The sequence below is a fragment of the Chionomys nivalis genome, chromosome 10 (genome assembly GCF_950005125.1).
Source record: "Chionomys nivalis chromosome 10, mChiNiv1.1, whole genome shotgun sequence".
NCBI lineage: Eukaryota > Metazoa > Chordata > Mammalia > Rodentia > Cricetidae > Chionomys > Chionomys nivalis.
The window spans coordinates 69,137,467-69,162,862 of NC_080095.1; the positions used below are offsets into that span (position 1 = coordinate 69,137,467).

Consider the following 25,396-nt stretch of genomic DNA (forward strand, 5'->3'; position numbering starts at 1 on the left):
ATTTGCTTCTTTACCTTGAGATATCAATTCATTAGCATTCTGTTGTTTAGGCAGTGAACCACCCTAGATCAAATATCCTGAAGGCCGCCACTCCCATGGTCAAACCTCTTGTTTCAAAAATAGGATCTTAAGTATGCTTGCACAACCCGATCCTGAGTCAGGGTGGAATGGCTCTACCTGTATGGGCCATCTTAATGCCAAAAGAACCACATGACCACTTCCTGGGACAGGATGTGTCACGCTGGTTGTTGTCAACAATTTTGAGCAACCTCAAACTCTCTGACCTCCAGACAAGCTGAAATAGGCTCACATTTTTGGTCCTCCACAAACCCCAAGCTAATATTTCTGTTCCTTTTACCTGTCCATCCTGTAGTCATCTGGTGTTCAGCTAGCTGCCTCACTGCCACCAACATTTTAAAGACCTATCAGTGAGAACAGTTGCTACATATCCATCAAGTAACTTTTCTAGGTTTTATTCTGCCTTCACAACCAGTAAACATGAGTTTTCTGGCCAAGAAAAGTCCTCAGGGATTTCAGGTCTGAGCATTAGCACAGTCTGTCAGGGTCTCTTCTTTAAGAGAACAGAACTGAGGGTAATGACTGGAGACTCGGATTGAGGAGAATGGGCTTCTAGCCGTGATGTTCTCTTACTGCCCAGTGTTGCCACCTAGTAAGAACTATTTATTTTCTGAACGTCACCCCACTCGTCTCTAAAATGGGAATATAAAGCAAATTATAACTAGAAGTTTTTTTTTATCTAAAGTTCCTGCCATTGGTTGAGCCTTTTGATTTGCTGTAGAATCTTTTATTTTGTCCAGTACTTGCTTCCATTTTTTTATTTAGAAAACTAATGAAGCTGTCTGAAATATGAAAACATTACAGTATATTATAGTGGTGGTTTCCTTCAGAAAGACAAAAAGAATGATGTACATCTGTTTTCATTTCCAAGTTGTACATCCATCCACCTAATTACTGCTGTGTGAGTGCTCTCGGAGCATCTACTGAGACTTAATAGGTCTCAGACACTCGATGTCTGTCAAGACATAATACAGATGTGTTTTTACACCACAGTTGTGAAATGCTCATTAATTATTAGCACCTGTAATTGCTTGATGTGAACATTTGTTTTAAATCTTCAAAATTATAGACAACAAAACAATGACTTAGACTTCCTCAATGATGTGAATCCCCAGAACTTGTTGCATTTGGGAGTAATGCTATTTATTAAGTCTCTTCTTAATACTTTTGTATTCTTATTAGATGACTTTATTGAAATTAAAATAGAAAAAAATTTCAGCCCCAAATTAAGCATCCCAGTGCGTCATATCGACCATCTGCTGCTTTTATAAAGGGACATAGTTTATCAGACTCCTGGAAAAACATTTGACAGAAAGCATCAATATTTAGGTATGCTTAAGGAAGAATTTATAGTTGTCTTATTCTTGAAAAAAAAATAACCAAGTTAGGCTTTTCTGTATGTCTGTAACTATAACTAATTTTAAAATCTGATAGCCAGCCTACCATTTCAAATCTTATCTAAACCTTAATGAATTAGCTGACCTCTCTTTCTTGGGAGATATTCCTTTTTTTTTTTTTTTTTTTTAATCTTGTCTTTGTTTATGTACTCATTACTATAATGTAAATTTACTGTAAAAATCCAAACTTACCCAATGCCTCACCCAACTACCAGCTTGATGATAACATTTCTGCCACCAGCTATGTAGGCCTTCTGCACCCCCCACAGTAGCACTGCACCACCGCGGGAACACTGCACCCCCCACAGTAGCACTGCACCCCCACAGTAGCACTGCACCCCCACAGTAGCACTGCACCCCCACAGTAGCACTGCACCCCCGCGGGAGCACTGCACCCCCCACAGTAGCACTGTACCCCCACAGTAGCATTGTGTCCCCCACAGGAGCACTGCACCCCCCCCCCGCACAGGAGCACTGAACCTCTACAGAAACTCTGCCTGCCCCCTCACTTACGCTGTAATAAATCTCTCTTTGAATATTAAAAAAAACAACCCAAATTTAATATTATCAATGAAAATGATTTTTAAAACGTTATTTGAATTTAGTAAAAAGTATAGTGGAAAAATAAATCCTGACAAGTGAGACCATGGGTCCAATTCTAGGTCTGACTGTAGGAAAGAAGTGTGGGATAAATTAGAACCCTGTTTTTACTGGAAAGGACGTTTCTGCTTAATTCTTACCAAACAGTGATGAGAGGAGTTAACTCAAGTGAGCTGTTTCTAAACTTGAACCTTGAAGATTGCTAGAGCTGATACACACCTGGTGTTAGCCGCCCCTGAACAAAGGGCCCATTGGTTTTGCAAAGAGGTCATACAAATGCAGGTGCTGGTGGAAGAGGAGAAACCACAGAGGATGAGAGGCCAGGGTGGGATTGCCTGCCAGCACTCTCTGCATGTGGCACCCAGCGCAAACTACAGAAGAGCCAAGTGAGCTTGGCAGCCCGAGTCTCTGTGACTCCGTAGGGAACATGTCTGGTTTCTGTCACAGCATGGTAAATGTATAGCAAATCTTCCTCTAGTGTATGTGTGCATGTGTGTACACTGTGTGCACACACACATGTGTACCCTTGGTTGCTTATCAGACGCTGTCAGTTTTCCTTATTGAGATAATGACTTACTGAACTGGAGCTTACTGATTAGGCTAAAATGGCAGGTCTTAGAGGTCCGTCTGTCCCCATCTCACACCCACGGTTGGATTATGAGAATGTATGACACCATTCCCAACATTCCATTTAGGTTCTGGGAAGTATGACTAGGGTCGTCATGCTTGTGTGGCAAGATATTTACAGCCTGAAGTCTTTGCCCAGCTGGGATCATGAATCTCCCTACACCACCCATGATGTTTATCGATTATCTGACACTTTCAAAAGTTTCAAGAACTATTTTTTGCACATAGGTATTAGATTTATCATCCTGAATCTGTACTTTGGGACAGAGAGATGAATAATTCTACCAAGGATCTATGATTCAATTTGCTACAAGGCAAGGCAGACCTAAGGTGGATTTGGCTTAGGTGATACGGTAGGGGTGGGTGCCACAGGGTAAAGAGGGGCTAAGGAGAAATGTTTTCAAGTTTTCTAGTTTCTGTTCCCTGTGATTATTCGGACACTGCTTGCACGGCTGTAGGTCATGGTGTGGGGTTCTTTCCATGTGCTTCCTTCTGAGGACACAAACCGTGTAAGAGCAGCACAGTTACCTTCAACAGTTTTAGAAGGCCTTTGTTGTCTCATCATTAAACCTTGGCTTTCTCCGTTGCTCCAGTTGTCCTCAGGATCAGCTGCTCCCTAATGGCCCTTTTCAGACTCTATACTGTTGTGAGGAGGGTGCTGTTTGTCCCAGCCACCCGGATAGCTTAGCCCCAAAATTATCATACAGAAACTGTATTAATTAAATCACTGCTTGGCCCTTTAGCTCTAGCTTCTTATTGGCTAACTCTTACATATTAATTTAACCCATTTCTACGAATCTGTACATCACCATGAGGTTGTGGCCTACCAGCAAATTTTCTGTCACCCCTGGTGGCTCCATGGCGTCTCTCTGACTCCACTCTTCTTCCTTCCAGAACCCAGCCTAGCTTTCCCTGCCTACCTAAGTTCTGCCTTGCTATAGGTCCAAAGCAGTTTCTTTATTCATTAATGGTAATCACAGCACACAGAAGGGACTCCCACATCACTAAAGGGCTAACATCTGGAACTCTCTGATGTACCACGCTAATTGAGGCGCCCTAGGGAACCATCTGATATAACTCTACCAGGCTAGTTGAGGACCCTAGGCACTCTCTCTTAGGCATTTGGTCACTGTTTTTGAGTCTTTCTGCCCCTGCAAAAGCATTGCCAGTATTCTGACCAAGGAATTAAGTGGTAGCTCCTTTTAAAGTTCTGATAGTTAAAGGAGACCATTCATACACTCCTAAGGTGAGCAGGAAACACTGGGAAGTGTTGTAAAAATCACCTTTGGTGAGGAAACTGCAATGTTCAGCTGACATCACCACTGCCGCAACAGCATTTTAATTCCAGGACTTCATTAGATCCTCACCTTTTACCAAAAGTAAACTGGCAAGGCGTTTTCATTTCCTAATTGGGCCATCTCTCCCTCTCTCTTCCACTTGACTGAGCGGTGAATTGATCTGTTTCTAGAATTGCCTGTTCCTCGCCTCTGTGAAAAAGCACCCTTTGTTCCTCAGATTTCCCATTGGCCAGGTCCCATTTCAGCGACTCATTAAAACATGTATTTATTCTACTCTGGAGCACATTGTGTGGCCAGCCATGAATTTATAGTGAAATGTAACAGTAAATTGTGCTCTGTGGTCACCAATGCCAAATGATACACACAGCGGTGGAGGGGTTTCCCGCATAGGGCAGGATTAAAGAGTTTAGGACCAGTGCTGGGCTTGTTGGCCGTGTTTTCACAGTGGCCGGTTTTGTTAGAGGCAAACTTGGAGCGAGCTGGGAGTCACTTGTCTTGGATGTTTGTGCTCACAACTACAGAGCCCGGAGAAACACGGGGCTGATCATGTAATGAGCTCCAGCCGAGTCTACAAGCCTCGAAGCCCTTTCAAAGCATGTTTAGTTTAATGAGGGTTTTCAAATTTCAAAGCTCACACACCTTCGCATAAAAACAGCTGATTATGACCAAATTAGGGAATGTTGTTCCAGGAGTGTTTCCCCCAATATGTTCCCCTTCAAGCTGTCGGCTTTGTTATATCCCACTCTTCACCTCCCAGACATCATTTTAAAATATGCTTTTTGAAAGTCTTATTGTATATAGACTCTATTCAAGCAGAACATTATGTCACATAAAAGAAAAGCCTCTTATAGTCAAAAAGGATTATGCATATTTTTTCCTTCTCATAAAAAACCAGAACATTAAAAAAATATAAACCTTCAGATTTGTCAGCTGTCTTGAGCAGCTAGGCATCCATGTCCAGCATGGTTCTGCCCTAAGCTCTCTAACCTGATGCAGGGGGCCAGAAGTAGAGAAAGTCATGCTGGGATGCAGGAGGACCTGTGGTGGAAGGTAGCCACCCTTCAGTCTGGCACGTACGGCACAGATTACTCTTAGGAAGAACATGAATATTCTTGACGCTTTTCATCTTAAGTCTTTTAACAATACCTTTCATATTGGTGGCATGTTGTTACTAGCATTTTGTATTTTCAAAAAAGCTTTAAGTCAGCTTAAGAAAGACTGTGAGGTATTGGAGCCCTGTTGGAGCCCCACGAACTCCTCAGGTACTACACTGTGTCCACAGATTGACAGAGGCACAGCACAGAATGTGGTATTTAGATGCCAGCAATGCACCAGGATGAAGAGGAACATAGAAGTCTTTTGAAGAAGGCATTGAAACATGTGGGCCAGAATTTGCTCTGCAGAAAGGGTGATGAACACATCTTTGTCTGCTGAGTTCCTTAAGCTCCTTCTGATTTATGCTTCCACCAAACAAAAACACTTTAAGGAATAAAGGATTCACTCAATTTGCCCATCACTGGGTGGGGGCATCAGGACTAGAACTTGATGCATCTAGCCAGCATCCACAGTCAAGAGCTCAGAGAGACAAAAAAGAATGCATGCATGGTCATTGCTCAGCCTATTTTTTTTTTCTAATCTTATACAATTGAGAACCAAAAGCCAGGGAATGGTGCTGCCCACAATAGATGTGTCTCCTTATCTCAAAGTAATCAAGACAATCCTCCAAAGGATGCCCATGGTCAGCCAGATCTAGACAATCCCTCATTTAACTCAATTCCCAGGTTATTGTAGATTATGTCAAGTTGACAATTAAAACTAACCATTAGAGTCTTTACAATTTAATTCATTCCACGTGTGGTTTTATAACCCTTTAGCTTTCTCGTGCTTTCTTACGGTAGCCCAAGTACTGACTGCTTTGGAGGGTTTTTTTTTGCCCCTCTACTTTCATGAGTCAAAATCACTCACCTTTGCCTACGAAGCATATAGCAATAGGATATGTACAATTAATAAATGGCCTGTTTTTCTTTAAAATTTTAGTGAAAACTTTTATGTGTAGTATACATTTGAGTACAAGGGATAAAGAAAGAACACAGAAAGAATAATTATCTGCTGCAGGGAGAGACAAGGAGAGGAGAGAACCGGAAACCTATAACAAAATAAGAGCTCCAGAAATCTGCTAAAGGGTTGAGCATGGGGTCAAATGCAAATCTGGATATCTGTTTGTTGAGGAATGGAACTAGAGTTAAGTCTCTTAGCTGTTAAACATCAGCTCAAAATGAATCGACAACTGAAATGTAAGGCCTGAATCTATGGAACTAAAGAAGGAAAGCAAAGAAACATTTCAGGGCATTGGGCCAGGCAAAGCCATTTCAGATAAGACCCCATAAGCACAGTAAGCAGGAGGAAATATGAACAGATTATGTCTTCCCAAGACAAAGGATTCTGTGAAGCAAGTGAAATAGTCAAATGAGTAAAGAAACATTTGGATGTCTGTTAACTATACAGCTGACAACAATTAATCCAAAATATATAAAGAATTCAAGTAACTAAAAAGCAGAAAGAAAAAGGATAACTGGTAAGAAAGAGCAATAAACATAAACATTTTTCAAAAAGGCATTCAAATGTCCAACAGGTATATAAGAAAACACTCAGCATCTCTATCACAGAAACGAAAATCAGAATTACAGCGAACACTTTGTATTAGCTATGAAATGGAAACAACATACATGCCCATCACCAGAGGAGTGAATAGAAAAAAAGTGGGTGTTTCTGAACTAGAAGAGTAGATAGCCACAAAAAGATGAAATCCTGCCATTTGCAACAGTGTAAATAGAACTGGAGATCACTGTGGTGGCAGAAAAAAAACCCGACACATTGAGACTACAAGAGCTCATTTGAGAGCATTAGCCTCATAGAAACAGAGCTTGATGGTTGTTAACTGGAGCCTGGGGAAAGTTGAGGGAGAGAGAAATAGCCAAATATTATTGAGTGAGTGCTAAATCATGGATAGAGAAATCTCACAGTAAATGAATGATACATAATCATAGTAAGTTGTGTATTTCAAAAAGAAATAATATATGTGATATAAAAAAGAAATAATACAGGAGATAGCTATGCTTACCCTAATTGGAATTTTGCACAATGTATGTGGTAGTTTGAATGAAATGTTTTGGGTAATTAAATACTTATTCCCCAGTTGATATCCCATTTAGGCAGCTTAGACATTGTTGGAGGAAGTGTGTCACTGGGGTTAGGCTGTGAGTTTTCCAAAACCACAAGCCATTCCAGTTCACTCTCCTTGGTTCTTGTTTGAAGTTGGAGATATGAGCTCTCAGCTGTTCCTGTTGCCATGTCTACCAGCTACCATGTTTCTCTACAGTAACCATGATGAACTCAACCCTCTAGCACCTTAAGCCCAAATAAACCCTTTCTGTAAGTTGCATTGGCCATGCCTTAATTTATCTTAGCAGTAGAAAGTTGACAAATAAAATATTCATGAGTAAAAACCTTTGGCTTGGCAGTGGTGGTACAAGTCTTTAATCCTAATCAGATGCAGGTGGGTCTGTGAGTTCAAGGCCGGCCTGGTCTACAGAGCTAGTTTCAGGACAACTGGGGCTGTTAAATGGAGAAACCCTGTCTCCAAAAAAAAAAAAAAGAACAAAAAATATTAATATATCTCTCCAAGTTTGGCAGGTTGCAAGAAATGAAATCATGTGAAAATGTTCATTTTTCATAAAGTCATTTGTATTATTAAACATTAAAATCATAATCAAACATAGTTATCCTTCGTTTTAAAAGCAAATATTTTAAACAAAATGATTAGAATTGTACATTGATATTTATAATATACTTAGTTATAAAAATAGTGGCAAGATAACATGAAGAGTGGACATGAAGCCTACAGTGCAGGACCCTTGGGTTGGATATAAACCTTGGTCATGTAACTGTACATGACAGTGTGGCTGCCTGGCACATTAGTTTTAAAAAAAAGAAAGCAACAAAGAGAAGATGGGGGGAAAAGGGAAAAATTAGTCACCTTAATTATGAATAAATTAATTTTAAATGACAATAACCCAATTAGAGATTGCCAGAGTGGATTTTTTTCAACAAGTAAGACTTGCATTTATGTCATTTGCAGAACTCAATACATAAAAAATGAAAACTTTAGAGGATGACAGAAGAATGGAAAGCACATATTAATTATGAGAAGTCTAAAATGATCACTCACACCAGAGACACTGCCAGTGACGAAGAGGCATATTTAAAGTGTCCTAAAACACTCAATAGGCTTCCATGTATGTGAGCCTCACAACAGTGCTTCAAAATGGTTGATTAAAAAACAGCTATAGAATTTAAAGGGATTTTGAAAATAAATGTCAAGTATATAAGATTTCATTCTCTTTTTTAATTAATTTATAGTAGCAATGGAAAATCATGACGTATATGGCCAGTGTTTGGGGGAAAAACTAGTTTATTTGATATTTGTTGAACTTGCCACTCAACAAAAATAGAATGCTTTTGTTGTTTTCTCTTTATTTTTTAGCAAATGGTATTTATAAAGATAAGTTATATTCTGGGCTGTGAAACACCTTAGAAAACTTTAGAAGTTATTCAGCGTAGGATTTGAACCTTAAGAGAAATAATTAGGAATAGAGAACCTGAAGACCTGGGAAATTTCTGAGTATTTACAAATTGAACAAGTCCCTTGTGAAATATCTTTAAATTAATGGTAAATTCAAAATGTATATTAGATGTAAAGTGCATTTTAATATTTAAATTGACAAATAAAATTTTGTACTTTTACTGTGTATGAGATGATTATTTCTGATTATTTATGGATGTATGATATTCATTATGGATGGCTCAATTGAACATATTAATATGCATTTCTCCAAGAAACTATTTTCCTCTAAAAGCACTGACTCTTCACTTGGGCTTACAGATAATAGTGGGTGACTAAAAACAGGTTAAGTTTTTTGTCTCTCGTCATTTTGTATCTTTCTCCTTTGTCTTAAACTGGGGTCAGATTTCTATTTCAATCTATATATAGTTGTTAGTTAGTTGTTTAAGTTATTTAGTTGGTAGTGTTTAAGAAATACTCTCTGAAGTTTAACTCCTCCCACCTCACGGTTGACACACCAAGATGAGAGTGACTAATTCATTTCCAAGAGGTCCTCCAGTTCCAGCCTTGACGGGGTTCCATTCAGAGTCCTGGAGAGGTTGTCAGAGAGTACTAAACACATTTTAGGAAGGAAGGAGTCTTATAGGCAAATTTCTGTGTTGAGACTGCCTGCCCTTCTCCCCTCATTTGAAAGGAACCTAGTTTTCCCCATTCCTAGAACACAAGTCTGTGAAGTGAACTGAGCTTTTCCCTTGATTGAGGCCCTGAGCAGCAGCAATTTCCCCAGCATCGTAGTAGATTGGCCCTGGAACAGTGGCAATTTCGTTGACTGGCATTGACACAGTGAACAGCCAGACAATACTTAGCATCACTGACTCTCATCCCTCATTCCATGGGAAGACTTAGATGTAGTGGCCTTATCCCTGAAGATGACACTGAGATTTTTCCTCTTCTGTTGCTTTCTGGATTGAATGAAATTCCTATCCCAGTTTTCTTCATTTGGTTTGCATTTGTTCTGTGGGACAACTGTCTGCACATGATCTTCTTGGACCCAAGAGTCAAGTATCTGCTCTAGGACTTGGCTAATAGCTCCTCTCATAGTGTCTTTCGTTGTATGTGGTGAGAACAGTATCTACTTGGTCATTTCCAAGGCCACAGTATATTATTAACTATAGTCACTGAATTATCCAATTGATCTATTGAACTATTTCACTGATGTAAGTGAAATTTTGTGGTTTTTAGTCTACCTCAGTCCATTCCCTGCCTCATCTTAAACCCCCTTTGTAACGATCATTTTACTCTCTGCCGCCATTCTTGTTTGATACCTGTTTTCTTGTATATAATTTTACTATGTTAAAGTTAAACTGTCCTTTTTATTTAAACAAAAAAGGGGAGGTGATGTAGGAGTCCCCTCTGTGTGCTGTGATTACCATTAGTGAATAAAGAAACTGCTTTGGATCTATAGCAAGGCAGAACTTAGGTAGACAGGAAAAGCTAGGCTGAATGCTGGGAGGAAGAAGGTTGGACTAAGAAGCCATGGAGCCAATGCCGGAGACAGTTGTGCTGAAACTTTGCTGGTAGGCCATGATCTTGTGGTGATGCACAGATTAGTGGAGATGGGTTAAATGAAGATGTAAGAGTTAGCCAATAAGAAGCTAGAGCTAAAGGGGCAAGCAGTGATTTAGATAATACAGTGTCTGTGTGATTATTTTGGGGCTAAGCAGCTGGGAACCAGTAAGCGGCCCCCTGCAGCAGAGTTCTTCTTTCCTAGAGTCCATGTGTTAGTGAGATCCTTTTGTGTCTCTCTCTGTCTGGCTCATTTCACTGAAATAATTTCCTTTAAACTCATTCATATTATTTTAAGTTACATGATTATTTTAAAAAGTAGGAAGTTTCAGTTGTATTGTACTGTGTAGCTTCTGTAGCCATTTCTCTGTTAAAGAATGGTTCTTGTTTCTTATCATGACTATTATGAATTGTACAAGAATAAACAAGTGATTGTAAATGTTCTTATACATTCCTGATCTCAATTCCTCTGCAAGTGTGGCTTCTCCTTTTTCTACTTTCCCCCTACCTTCTGTTAATCTTATGACTCTGGATGATAATCAGGATAATTGATTTTAGGTAACATCTGAGGATGGTTTTAATCATCATTTCTGTGAAGATTAGTAATGTTGAATATTTTATATATATTCTAGTTATCTGTGCATTTTGTATATGATGTCTCTTTAGATCCTTTGGCCATTTTCTAATAGTGGTGTTTATCTTCTTTATTTGTGTTGTTTCAGTTTATTGTATCTCAACATCTGCATTCCCCTATTAAGTATCTACAAATACTTTGTGCAACCTAAGGAAACATCCACTTTCACCTATGTAGTATTCTGTAAACTTCATAATTTTGGGCTTTGTTTATCCATCTACAGGGAGAACAAAAACTGCAGGAACAGTCTGAAGCTTAAATTTTGGCATTCTGTAAAGCATTGTATTGTGTTGACACTGTTTATTGTTTAAATGATGGGTAGAATTCTGCAATGAAAGTTTCTGTGCCTGGATTCTCAATTTCAAAAAAGTGTTAAACTTCATTCAATATATTTAACAGATGCAATACTAGTAGGATTCTGTGTGTCCCCCCCCCCGCCATGAATTTTCTTCTGACAAAGGGAACTATCCACTTCCTCTACACTGTCAGCCAAGGAACAAAGGTGTTCACATTATTCCCTCAGTTTATCCTCATGACTCTGGATTAATCTGTTGATATGTGGAGCATGCACACACATGACCACATGTGCAAACTTGTGTGTGTGTGTGTGTGTGTGTGTGTGTGTGTGTGTGAGATTTATCTACTTATACAAGTGTGCTGAAGATGTGGTCCTCACCATGGTGTCAAGGTGGTGGGACATGTAAGAGATGGAGACTTTGGGGCTGAAGAGATGGCTCAGTGGTTAAGAGCATTGCCTGCTCTTCCAAAGGTCCTGAGTTCAATTCCCGGCAACCACATGGTGGCTCACAACCATCTGTAACGAGGTCTGGTGCTCTCTTCTGGCCTGCAGACATATACACAGACAGAATATTGTATGCATAATAAATAAATATTTTTTTAAAAAAGAGAGAGAGAGAGAGAGAGAGAGAGAGAGAGAGAGAGAGAGAGAGAGAGAGGGAGACTTTGTTACTGAGGAGCTGTCCCCGAAGATGTTATCCTATCAGTGAGTTAGGAGGAAGTTCAGCCAGTGTTGCTGGCTTCCTATTGTGAAATTAGTCTCTTATTTTAATGTGTTTACCTGCCACAAAGTGACACAGTCAAGTGGGGACAACACAGTGACAGCATGTGAGATGATTCCATACTTTTTAAGGTATATATTAACTAGGATCTTTACTCACTGTTGAGGGATTGCCAAGGGAACAGTCCTCTTAGAAGCTTCTTCTAAATTTGTCCACACACCTACTAAACAATCAGACATAATCAGAAACATGTCTATTGATATATAAACTTCTGTGAACATTTGTGGTGGCTTTATTTGTAATCATAAACAAACAAACAAAAAATTAGAACTAACTATCTTAAATATTTCCTATCTCTAGCATGGATACATCCATGAAGCACACATACAGTAAGTACTGTGAGTGCTTTAGGAATAAAGTAGAATAAACTCTCAATCACTAAACCACAACACCAAGAACTCTCAGAATAATTTTTCTAAATGGAAAAGGCCAGACTCAAAATTTTCTTTCTTTTTTCTTCTTTTTTTTCCTTTTACATTATTTGTTTCAGTGACTAGTTTTTTTTTTGTTTGTTTGTTTGTTTTTTTCCCCCTCAACTGGACCCAAGTTAGAGCTAAGTAGGAAGAGGAACTCCACTTGAGAAACTGCCTTCATCATATTGCCTATAGGAAATTCACTATGGTATTTCCTGGATTAATTGTGGGTGTGGGAGGGTCCAGCTCACTGGGCGTGGTGCCACCACAGGGTACCCAGGATTATATTTAAACGCAGTGAAAGCCATGGCCAGCTAGCAAGCTAGTAGGTAGCATTCTTCCCTGGCTTCTGTTTTAGTTCCTGCCTCCAGGTTCCTGCCTTGGTTTCCCCTAATGATGCACTGTAACTTGTAAGCCAAATAAAGACTTTCCTTCCTAGGTTGCTTTTGGCCATGATGTTTATCACAGGAATAGAAATCTAATTATGACAGAAATTGGTACCAGCGTCATGGGCTATTAGACAGACCTGACTGTGTTGTTTTGGAATGGAGGGTTGTGGAATGAGTTTGGAGCTTTTAGCTGGAAAATCCATTGAGTACCTCAGAGCTTAATGAGCTGCTGTGCGTGCTTGGAAAATAGGACCGCGGAGAGAGATGCAGTCAATGGAGGCCTTCTCTGTGATGCTTCAAAGGGAGGCAAAGACACGCTCAGGGAGGTTCCTGTGATTTTGTTTTTAATTAGGAATCTGCTTGGGCTTTAGAATCAGCTATGATGAATCCAAGAGTGATACTGCTAAGTAAACTCTTTGCTTTAATGGCGTAGTTGGTATTGGTTAGCCGAGGTAGAGAAATCAGCTGTCATCAAGAAGAGAAGAACATGAATGAGTCATGAAGAATACCTGGTGCTTGGTGCTGTTGGACAGGCCTGGGGTCCCAGAAAAGCACGTAGAAGAGGCCATGGGTGAAAGAGCAGCCTCGGTTGTGTTAGAGATGCCAGCGTACTGGAGATTCTTGGAGAACAGGAGAGCAGCAGGTGTGTAGAGGAGTCGGTCTGAGACCAGGAGACGAACTGTGTGTTCTGTGAGTGGCAGATCTAGAGCAGGGTAGCCCAAAAGCTTATCGGAGCTGGAAGATTGTACGTCCTAGATACCGGATCCCGAGGTATTTATACTGTTGGAAACTTTGGCTTAACTTTGATTTGGTAGTACCTAAGTCCTGATTCTTCCCTTTTAGAAGAGAAAGTGTGCAACCTACTTTGATATTACAGGAACCTACAATTAAGAGACCTAGATATTTTAAATACACTGAATTTTTTTAAAAGTGTTTGAAATTTTAAGGCCGTGTGACTTTTGAAGTTATAGTTATATTTTACATTGTAATCTTTATGCTAGCATGAAACCTTGGGGACAAATAAGAAGGGGAAGGTTAGGGTTGAACAGTGTGTGCTTGTGTGTCCATTTAACAAGGGGTCAATTGGGCTGACTAGTTTTATTGTCACCTTGGCAAGATCTAAAGTTACCCGGGAAGAGGTATCTCACCTGAGAAGATGTGTCTTCCTGAGATTGCCTTTAGGCAAGTTCACAGGGCATTTTCCTGATTAATGATTCATGTGGGAGGGCCCAGTTCACTAGGAAGTTATTCTTGGTATTATATGTAAACCAGATAGCAAGCCATGGTTAGCAAGTCAGGACATAGCATTCCTCCATGGCGTCTGCTTCAGTTCCTTTCCTGAACGATCTGATTTGGCTTACAGGTTACAGCCTGTAAGCCAAAAGAACCCCTTTACTCCCCAAGTTCCTTTTGGTCATATTTATCACAGCAATGAAAGGTCATATTTATCACAGCAATGAAAACCTAACTAGAATATTTATCCTATTTTTAGTGCTTACTTTATGTGACTGCTTTTTTCCTTTATTTCTAAATTAAGTTTTCTCTTTAGCAGCATAATAGTTTTATAGATGTCTATAATGCATTCTGATTACTCTCTACCCATATTCTCCCTCATCTCCCTCTTATTACTCTTACTCCGATTTCTCTTCTGGTTCTGGTCCCTTTCCCTGATTCATGTTTGGTTTTTTTTTTTTTTTTTTTTTTTTTTTTTGTGTGTGTGTGTGTGTGTGTGTGTGTGTCTGAGTGTCTGAGAGAGAGAACCTTTTATTTTAATTGAAAATTCATGTTTCATGACCCCAGTTATCTTGACTTCTATCAGAAGGTCAACTTAGAGCCACCAATAGCAGTTTCTAAGAACTCGGAGAGTAATTGTCAGTATGATGTTTGGTCTCTTTCCCTAGGCATGAGGACTTGTTAAAGCAATGGGACTGTCCTAGGTCTTAGCTGTGGTTTGATCAGTACCTGTCTGTCTTGTTTGTTGGACTATCTCTATTTATTTATATGTTTATCACTCCATTAGTCTCTCATCTATCTATCTATCTATCTATCTATCTATCTATCTATCTATCTATCTATATCTATCATCTGTTGATCTGTAGATATATATATATAGTATGTGGCTATATACACACACACATATATATGTATCCTGTGTGTATGTTATACATTTTTAATCCTTTTAGAACTATACTCTAAAACACTTGAATTGTCTTATATGTTTGTTGTACTGATGCTATTTATAGCCTCATGAAATATTAAACCTCTACAGATAAACTTAAAAAATATGCCTAAGATATATATAAATTTTAGTATATATATTTTATATATACATATATATATAACTACAAATATTGTTCAGATAAATTAAAATAGACCTAATGTATAAAGCACATTGGGCTCTAAATAGAAAGACCCTATATAGAATAATGTATTTCTTCCCAAATAAGTCTATGCAGAATCACTGAAAAGTCACAAAACAATTTTTGTGTATGTGCAGAAATTGGTTAATTGATACTTAAATTCGTGTATATTATGAATAATATAATTTAATATAATATACAATTTGCGAAATGCCTTTCAAGGGAGGGAACTTGAAGGAAGAGTTATTATTCTTTATTTCTAGGCTGTATAGAGTTCTGATAATTATAAATCCAATGTGACACTGGCATGAAGATGGTCCTATCCACCCACACACACTCATCATGAGAACCAGCAATACTATGCCTAGGTGTTTACCCACATGAAGTGAGAGCATATGCCCACTAAAACACTTGTACACAAATGTTTGTAAACTTTTTATTTGTAACAGCCATAAAATTAGGGATAAAAACAGATGTCCCTTTGTGGATGAATGGACAGTTATGCTAGATCCACTTGATGAGATACAAATAAATAATATGTACGCACTGCATTCCAATGATTCCTATAATTATAAAAGGAAGTGTCTAGAGACTATTGTGCTCTTTCCTTTATGTGAGACTATACCACATGAGCTAATCCCTGGGGACACAGTGGAGCTCTGACCCACAGTGGTTGGAGGAGAGGACAGGGCCGAGGAAAATCTCCATGACCATGCTTCATGGGTTTATTATGATTTTGTTTGCATTCTTATTTACGTTTGTTGAAACTGTTTTTCTATGTGCTTACGTGCATTTTATGTAGTATGGTTTATTCTTCAAGGAAGTAGTCTTTTCTTTTAGAATAATTGTGACTTGTCCATTGTTTTTAAGACTGAGGAAAGTGGTATTTCCGTTTTCTCTTTGTTCTCTAGTGCTATGATGATATTATTGAAGACATTTTTAAGAAGTGAACTACTTTTTCCCTTTTAATTAGCGCAGTGGAAGTGGTGACATCATTTCAGCTGCCGTGTTTATTTTAGGAAAGTCTAAGAGACATGCAAAAGTAGTTTTAAGCCTTGTCATCAACATAGACTCCTAAAAGCCCAGAATGTTCTGAATATATTTATTTTTAATTTATACAAAAAGGCTCATGTGAATGAAGCTCCTAATTTTATGAATAAGAAAAAGATGGATTCATAATAACTGCACTTTTCTTCAGATTATTATATTCTGGACTTTTATCATAGTAGAAGGCAGATCACTTTTTCCAAATTTTGAGTTTGTAGGCAGGGTCTCCCTATGTATCCCAGGCAGGCTTGGATCTCAGTGTGTGACAGAGGCTAGCCCAGAGCCCACAGTTCTCCAGTTTTCCTTCTTCTGGTTCCAGAATGATGGGACTCTAGGTATGTCTTTACCTTTCAGTTCGATATAGTGATATTCGTGTGAGATCCAGCGCTGATTCCAGTATCAAAAAGGGAGTCTTCTTCTTTGCCTTGTGACTGTCCACACCATATTAGACAGCTTGACATTTGAAAGATAGCAGTGGTCAGTAATCCCTTCAAAATGCCATGTTTCAGTAGGCCTTCATGCCTCAAAGTTCATTTGTGTCAATGCCTGTTTTAGTGAAAATCCTTCACACTGAGTCAGAAAGCCCTTTTTGATGGTTCTCATATGACCTTGGATTTATAACCTGAAAGAAAGCAAGGAAGGTAGTGAGTAGAGCCCAGAGGAGGGGACTGTTGTCTAGCCTGGTTCTGAGAGTCCAGAGGAGCAGAGTGATGTTTAGCCTGGTTCTGAGAGCCCAGAGGAGAGGGTTGCTGTCTAGCCTGGTTCTGTCCTGGGTCAGAGGATGTAGATTCCAGTAGACTCTGTGCCTATGATGTGTTTAGCTTTCTTGAGTCATGTCTATTCTGGAATATGTCAAAACAGACTGACTTGACTTTTTTTGTTTTTTGTTTTTGTTTGTTTTGTTTTTTGCCAAATTGTCACGTTATGTATAACAGAATTTTAATTAGCTGATTCCTGTTTTAGGTGAGAAAATGCATCCTTTTCCTCATACCGCCTAGTATGCCTAGTATGTTTCTTAATCATGTTACTATAGAAACTTCTTTGAATCTGTTTTCTGTTCTTTGTTAATTAGAAAACTACTTGGTCATTCATTGTTGGCCTTATGATGCACAGCCTCTCTCCCACTAAAGGAGACTTTGAATACCATTTCTGACATTCATTTCTTTTAATTGAATGTTCTAGATGTGTGCACTTTTTCTAATTAGCTTACATTTGTGCCCTGACATTTATTTTATTTCTCTTTTAAGACAAAATATTTAGGATGATTTTGACATCTAAACTATTATGGTATTGCATTGCAGTTCCCTGAATGTGGTTTCTATGGACTATATGATAAGATCCTGCTTTTCCGGCATGATCCTACCTCTGAAAACATCCTCCAGCTGGTGAAAATGGCAAGTGATATCCAGGAAGGAGATCTCATCGAAGTGGTCCTGTCAGGTAAGTAGGATCCTGTTTTCCATTAGTTCTTTGTGAAGAATTTTTGAACCTAGGTTTTTAAGTGACATAAAAAAATATATAATGTGCTGGTTTCCAACATGAGATATTTTTTTGGCTCTGTCTAAATGATTTTTTTAAGCTTATTTTTGGAAAATCCTGGCACAGTTGTATATATCTGTATTCCCAGCACTATCAGAATGTGACAGAGGATCATGAGTTCAAGGCCAACTTAAGACAGAGTGAGTTCCAAATCAGATTTGGCTACATAAGGCAGACTGTTTCGAAAAAGAAGAAAATTGGGAGAGAGTTTGCCTTTTTTTCACTTCTAGTCAGGACTCCATTATATATTCCTGCTGCGTACTTTCCCTCAGCCTCGAAGACACTCACACCTTTACCCAAACTTACACCCATCTTCTAACTTATACTCACATCCTCATTGACACATACATTCTGTTTAACAACTTGAATGGCTTGGGCATCAGCACAAGTAGTTATTGCTACAGTGATATAGAGGTGCTCCTTGGGTCCCCAAATATCTAGAAGCAGATAGAGAAGGGTTGAAAGAGCTTTTGATTTGCTATGGAATGCTGGGACCAACAGTAGTGGGGGTAAATGCGTTCTCACCATGCCCATGATACTGGTTAAGTCATTCCCCAGGGACTGCTGTGTTTCTGCCTGCCCTGCATTTGATTTTTGTCTTAAAATTCATTTTTTTATAATTTTGAATTCAAAAGTTATTGTTGTTAGCTCTGTACCTATCAATACAGAAAAAGAAAATGGGTGAATTTTACATGAAACCATAGGATCATAGGTCTTTGCAGTGATGGGTGGCTGAGGCAAAGAATGTAACTGTGTCCAGATTTTTATTCTTCATTTTTTAAAATAGAGTCGCTATTGAGAAACTGAGCTACATGGCTTCTCTCTACTCCCTGACTTTTGTTGCCTGCTGTCGCGTTGTCTATAGGAAATCCATTGTTTCAGATTTTCTAGACTTCATAACCTGGAGTTCTTTCCCTGATCTGTGCTTGTCCATGGGGGTCCTGATCTTCATTCCCTTGCGTTCATTTTGTTGGTTCTGCCCTGCTTTCTTCCACTCACGTTTTATCTTTGCAGAGCCTCTGCATCTTGGTTCTGTTAAGTCCTTGTTTGCCCTACATGCATGGGATAGCTTGTCATTACAAAATAAATTTTAATTTTTACAAAAGAAATAATTTTCTATTGTTTATGAGTCTGGGCAGTTGCTAAATAAAAGTAATAAGGTAAAGCTTTGATGATTTTTTTGTTAAATTTTCAAGCAGTCATGTATTTCTTGGGGTTGCCCTTCTCTGTGGTTTTCTGGCTTTTGCCTGCTGTGCCTTATCACTTAGAAGTGCTTTTCCAAGTGTTCTTATTCTGAATCCTAGGGGCCATCTCAAATGATATATTCAGAGAATTCGTATGTGGCATGTGCTATTACTACAATTCATATTAAACCAGCAGCCAGGCCACTCTACAAATAAGGCATTCTGTTTTATGAGTTTATTCTAGATAGTAATATGCAGGTATAAATGAGGACTTGTTTTTCAGCTTTTAATTTTTTCTTTCCATTTTATTTAAACATCAAAGCATAATAAAATATAAGATAAGATAAAACAAAAACCTTACACTGAAGTTGGATAACGCAAGTCAATAGAGGGAAAAGAGCCCCAAGAGAAGGCACAAGAATCAGAGACCCACTTATTCACACTCCAGGAGTCCCATAAAAGCACTAAACTGAAAACTGTAATATATGCACAGAATACCTGATGCAGACCTTGTAGGCTCCATGCTTGCTGCTTCAGTCTCTGAGTTCATATGAGCTTAGCTCAGTTGATTTGTATGGTCTTATTTTCCTTGTGTCCTCCATCCCCTCTGGTTACCTCATTCCTTCTGCCTCCTCTTCCACATGGTCCCTGAGCTCTTAGAAGAGAGATGTGATGGGAAAATCTTAATTTAGAGTCCTGTGTTCTAAGGTCTTGTTCTGTGTTTAATGCCTGACTGTGGGTCTCTGTGTTTGTTCCTTAGAACCATTACTCCCATATTTTAATGTCTTTGGTATGGGAAGGTGCTCTGCATGCTACCAAAAGAGAAACATAAACTTCAACACATCCACAAGACTTGTGATCTATAATCTCCTCTGTCTGTAAAATATGATACTGCAATGGTGGTACAGGACTCATTGTGGGAATTACAAATCAATGTTTGATTTAATTTCAGGCCCATTCCATGAGATAGAACCCATACCTGGCACTGCTTGGGTGACCAAGAACCAGACACTAGATAACTCAGAGACATAGGGTAAAACCAAATACTACTTGACTTAAAATAAAAATAACAACAAAGAAGATCCTTAATGTTATTCTGCTATAGTCATGGATTGGTGCCTTATCAGAGAGGCTTTCTCCTAAAGCAGGGGCATGAAGACTTTTAAAAATTGTGTTTCTAAATTTAATTTCCTATCTATTTTACTTATGTATGTATGTGTTATACTCATATATACATACATGCTCATAGATAGATTCATAGATATATAGATATCATAAATAATCATATTGAATTTTCTTTAGATACCTTCCACTGACCTGTGAACTTCACAGGCAACACTGTCCTCCTTGTCCCCTGGTGATTAGCCCTCTGTGCAAAATTACACAGCAGTATAGTTTAAAGGAGGCAACTGACACTTCCTAGGGCACTGCTGCTCATGGGGACTGAGGAGCGTGACTCATATGCTCTGCTTGATCCAGGCTGGATATGAATGATATGTTATGCTTCCCCTATCATGCATGCCATTTTCTGGTGGTGCTCTTAGGTTTTACCTTCACCAGCACCCAGACTGCTTTTGACTGATTAGTTGTATATCATTAACGAACCATGGGCATTTATTTTCCTCTTGAAGACTAGTTTTACCGTTAAATTTTGTTTACCTAAGTTGTCTGATTCCTCTTGAAGACTAATTTTACCATTAAATTTTGTTTACCTAAATTGTCTGATATTCATCTTCCCATGATTAAATTTAATCTTTTTCTTTGGTATAAGTGCATTGTTATATTTTTGTTGTATTTAGTGTTTCACCATTGGAAATGTTTTCTGACATAAAATCTCAGCCAAAAAAAAAATGAGATAAAATCTGGGGAGAATGTAATTTTGAGAAAAGTTATTTTTCTCTCTTCTCACATCAGTGATTTCTCTTTCTATTGTGATTTCTGAGACCGTTTATCATCCCAAGTTGCTTTGAGAGTTCATAGTGAACCAGACTGCTGCAGGCTAATTGCTTGACTTTCTTCTCCCTCTGTTTGAAACACAAGTCTTCTATGACTAGTAGGTTTTGACCCAGTGGTAAGGAAAATATTGCTCAGAAGTGGACGGATTGGGTAGGAAGAAAAAAGATGAGTAGCTGCATCTCTGTGCCCTAGGAGACACACCCAACTCTGGCAGTAGCTCTTTGTTAAGAAACGGATTAACTTTAGACCCACAGTTCTGAAGCAGGAAACACTCCATATGGATGTTTCTCTTGGCAAAGACAAAGCCCAGGATTGAGTGTGTGGTTCGTAACTGTGAAATAATGATCATGGGAATCAGCTGCACTGCTCTTCATGATGGGACGACTTATGACAGCCTGATTGTTTAACCCGAGCAGAGCAGATAGGCAACAGGACCATATTTCCAGTACTCAACTTTCTTTGTACTTTTATTTTAGTCTTCATCTCTAATAATAGTTTTGTGTGCATGTGCACATGTCCGTGTCTGTGTTGTACAGAGACATCAGGAATTGTCAAGAACTGCATTTCTGCAATTCCTGGCTTGGTCTCAGTCAGGGACACAGGAGCCGAACTGGGGGCACAGTGGACCATGCGCTGGACACAAAATTAAAGAGTTGTAAAACCATTTGGAAGTAGCTGATATAAGAGAAAGTAAAGTGGAAAAGGTCTCATGGAGGGGCTAGAGCCACCTGAGAGTGTCATTCCCTTTCCCATTCCTCTTGGTGTCCCTTCGCGTTGTTCAGTGTAGTTGCCAAAAGAGTCAGATCCTTCTGGAGTTAAGAAGAACTGATTTCATGCACATAGAGTACCAGTGATTTTCTTTATGATTTTTTTTTGTGATACTTCTGAGGTTTGGATATTTTGAATTAAAGATGCAGCTTATACTAGATAAAGTATCACAGACATGAATATGACTTGGAGTCTGTTTTTTTTTTGTTTTTTTTTTTGTTTGTTTGTTTTTTCTTTTTTGCCTATAGGTAAACTGCTGTGTGCAGTGATTGCACAGTTCTCTGAATCAGACCATCTGGGCTCATGCCTTTGCCTGTTCTTTGCTACTAACATCCTCATTGAGTCATTTAATGATTCATGATTTCCTTGTCTGTGAAATGGCAGCAGCCTACATTGTAGGTTGTTACAAAAATAAAGCAAACATGTAAAACACTCAAGACCATCAGTACCATAAAAACTGCACTATTAACTGTAATATTGTTTGTTTGCTCTTTGTAGCCTCTAGGCAGACATTCCCAGGAAGCCAATCTGATAACTCTGAGGATTGGCAGGTTAAGCAATATTAAAAAAAAAAAAAATTGTAAGATTCATCAAAACTTCTGTACAGCTGTGAAACCATGTTTTCCAAATTCCCATATAAAGTTGACTTTTTCATAGGATGCTTTTAGCTTCCCTTGAGCACCTAGCGGGTCTTGCTTCTGCTCTATTATTCTTCTCCAGATCATATCCATGGATTGACTGATTTGAAAATAGGTTTCTAGTCTCCATGCTGTAGGTGCCTCCCTCTTATTTCATATAGGGCAAGAATTCTATCCTACAAACTGGAGAGTTAAGGGGCTGGGGAGATGGTTCACTTAATAAAGTGGTTATCACATAAGCATGAGGCCTGAGATCAGATCACAGAGCACAAGTAAGAAGTTGGGCTTGGCATCATGCATCTCCAATTTCAGTGCTAGAATGCTAGAATTTAGCTTCTTTCTTTCTTTCTTTCTTTCTTTCTTTCTTTCTTTCTTTCTTTCTTTCTTTCTTTCTTCCTTCCTTCCTTCCTTCCTTCCTTCCTTTCTTTCTTTCTTTCTTTCTTTCTTTTTTTCAAGATAGGATTTCTTTGTGTTGTGGGAATTCGTTCAGCCAATAGCCTTTTAGATACCAGTCCATTAGGGCACAGTCTGAGGTACTATAAGCACAGACAGGAAGCATGCTCACCCCTCTTTTTCCTTTTTCTTGGTTGGTGGCTGTAGTTTGGTTCGCAGCCCCAGCGTCCATAGAGCAGAGGAACATTCTACTGTGAGTGATTCCCCAACATTTGTTGTCCTTTATTAAAGACTCTTGTGGACCTCCTTAAATTATGCAACTCTCCTGTGTAGGTTTGGAGCCTGTCTTGGAACTTGCTCTGTAGACCTGACTGGCCTTGAATTTACAAAATCTGGCTGCCTTAGCAATGAGATTTCAGGATCCACTTACATTATCTTTATTATAGAACCACTATCCTCTTCTTTCTCAGAAAAAAAATGAATATTTAATATAGCTACTCAGACTGCAGCCGGATTAAGATCATGCTGAAGGCTTCTCTGCTTATACAGAGAAGCATACAGGTAGATGAGACAGGAGGATAGCTACAAGTTCAAGACACCCTGAGTAACATACAGAGGTCTAAAGTGATGGGGAAAATATAAAATATTAAATCGGATAACACTACCAATCTCTCACACACACCGCTGCAAGTCACGTCATTTCTCTGAGTCTTGATCCATCACCTATATTACACTATCAATAGGATCTCCTGGATGACTGAGCTTGAGATTTCATGAGACTCATATAAAACGTTCAATATGTGTTGGGTGAATAAATGCTTAAATTAATAAAACAAAATCAATGACTTAATGATTAAATTCACATTCTAAATACTACATTCAAAAATTACTGCTGGTCTGTGAGAATTGCATTTCTATGTCTGATATCACTTCCTCTTGGCCTAATCTACTAGTAAAATTACTGTTACTGTCATCAAGATAACCTTTTCCTGTGGATTTTGATGCCTCCTTTGGACACATTTCATTCATGGATTAATTTGGGGGGCATATGATGTGCCAGGACGTATGTATGGAGGTCAAGGAACAACTTGCAGAAGATGATTACTTCATTGAATGTCTCAGTTTGTGGAGTCATACCTGCTGGTCAGCTCACTGGCCCTGAGTCTTCTACATGTTGTTGTGTTGATTTTATGTTAGAAACTGTTTATTTGGAGAAAACCAGTCCTACGTTCAAACTATTGTAGCTCATTTCCCCCATCTCACATGTGACCTGATTTTCAGTCTGATTCCTGTAACCTGATGGGTATGCCCATCATGTGACCAGATAACCTGATTTGCATTTTCATCATTTTTGACACACCCCTCAGTGCTGAATTTACCAGATTTCATCAGCTTGGTAACTCTTGCTTATGGATTTTCATGTCCATGCTGTTGCTATTCACGGTGACCCTTGGAGCTGGCCTCAGACTTCTGTTTCAAGTCAAGAAGGAATGAGGCCTTATGGCCTGGGGTTCTGGCTCGCCTTTTGTGCTGTGCTCACTACCCTGCTGCCCTCCACACTAGCTCTACGTGTCTTCATGCATCTAGCACAGCAACTTCTCTGCCTGAGGGTCAGCTGGCAAGACCTGCAGGAAAAGTTGACTCACATGCCCCGGCACTGGAGTCCAGATCTCCATAGATCCGAACATGCTGTGGTTTTCAGAGAACATGTCAAGCTCCTCTGTTTGTACAGAACTAGCCTCAGGCTTATGTCTTCACCATCTGGCATGAGATATAAGCCAGAGATCATAGTGGCTTCATTCCTTTCCTTTTCAACCACTATTGCACTAATTGAGGACAGTATTTCAGCAGCCATACAGCTAAACAGGAAGGGTACGAACCCCACACAATGGGATTTTTCTTCTATTCTTTGGTCACTGTGTAGCTAGAAACTCTGAATGCTTACATCTCAGACTGACAGTTCATTTATAGCTAGTCTTGTGTATTTAAAGGTAGTCATGTAAGGTCCTTGATGAACAACAGAAACTCAAAGAACTTTGCATACAAACAATTTTTCTAGAAAATGTAGTGAGTTTTCTTTTTGATGTTTTATGAGTTATTTTATAAATCAAAGGCAAAAAGCCTCTGTATGTTAAACATGCTATCCCATCGAGCTATGTCCTTCATTGCCCAAGAGTCTTATTAGTTTGTCCTGTTTAGCACTTTCAAGTGGATTTGTGGTACTTACCGTAAAAAATAAATCCATATTCTATGTTCAAAATGAAATCTTTGCATGTCAGAGATACAGAAATAGGTGACTTGCAAATTTACTGATGGCATTATAGCTGTTTCTGACATCAATGTAGCTCTGTAAATAGATATTCATGGCTTACCTCTGTAAAAATACAATAAAGATTTTTTTATTTCAAGTTAAAGCGTAGTAAAATTTACTTTTCTATTATGTTGGCAAGAAAGCTTCTTGGGATCTCAGTTTAATTAAGAGAATGAAAATATTTGGAGTTTTGTTTCACCATCTTTTAGAAAAATAAAAAGTTCTGATGCTGCAATTGATTAAGATACATGACCGTCCCTCTTATAGGCAATTTATTACAGAAACTACCAACTGCACCCAGCTATGTCCATTTAATTAAAATTAAATGAAATAGAAACTAAATTTCTAAGTCGTACTAGGAACCCTTTAAGGTTTCAGGACACATATAAGTAACAGCTGCCATTTTCATCAAGAGAAGACGGTTACATTAAGCAGAGTGGCTGAAGGAATACAACTAATTAAAATACAAGTTTTAATTAAATTTGTAAATCCTAGAAT

The 25,396-nt window shown here is 38.8% G+C and overlaps 1 protein-coding gene across 2 annotated transcripts in view; it reads left to right on the forward strand.

The window, feature by feature from the left end:
* Nucleotides 1–25,396, forward strand: part of Prkd1 (protein kinase D1) — a 286,258-nt gene that overhangs the window by 141,653 nt on the left and 119,209 nt on the right. For both annotated transcript variants that reach the window (XM_057783083.1, XM_057783084.1), the window contains exon 2: nucleotides 17,411–17,549. In XM_057783083.1, the coding sequence (XP_057639066.1) occupies nucleotides 17,411–17,549 (139 nt within the window). The remainder of the gene's footprint in view (nucleotides 1–17,410; nucleotides 17,550–25,396) is intronic.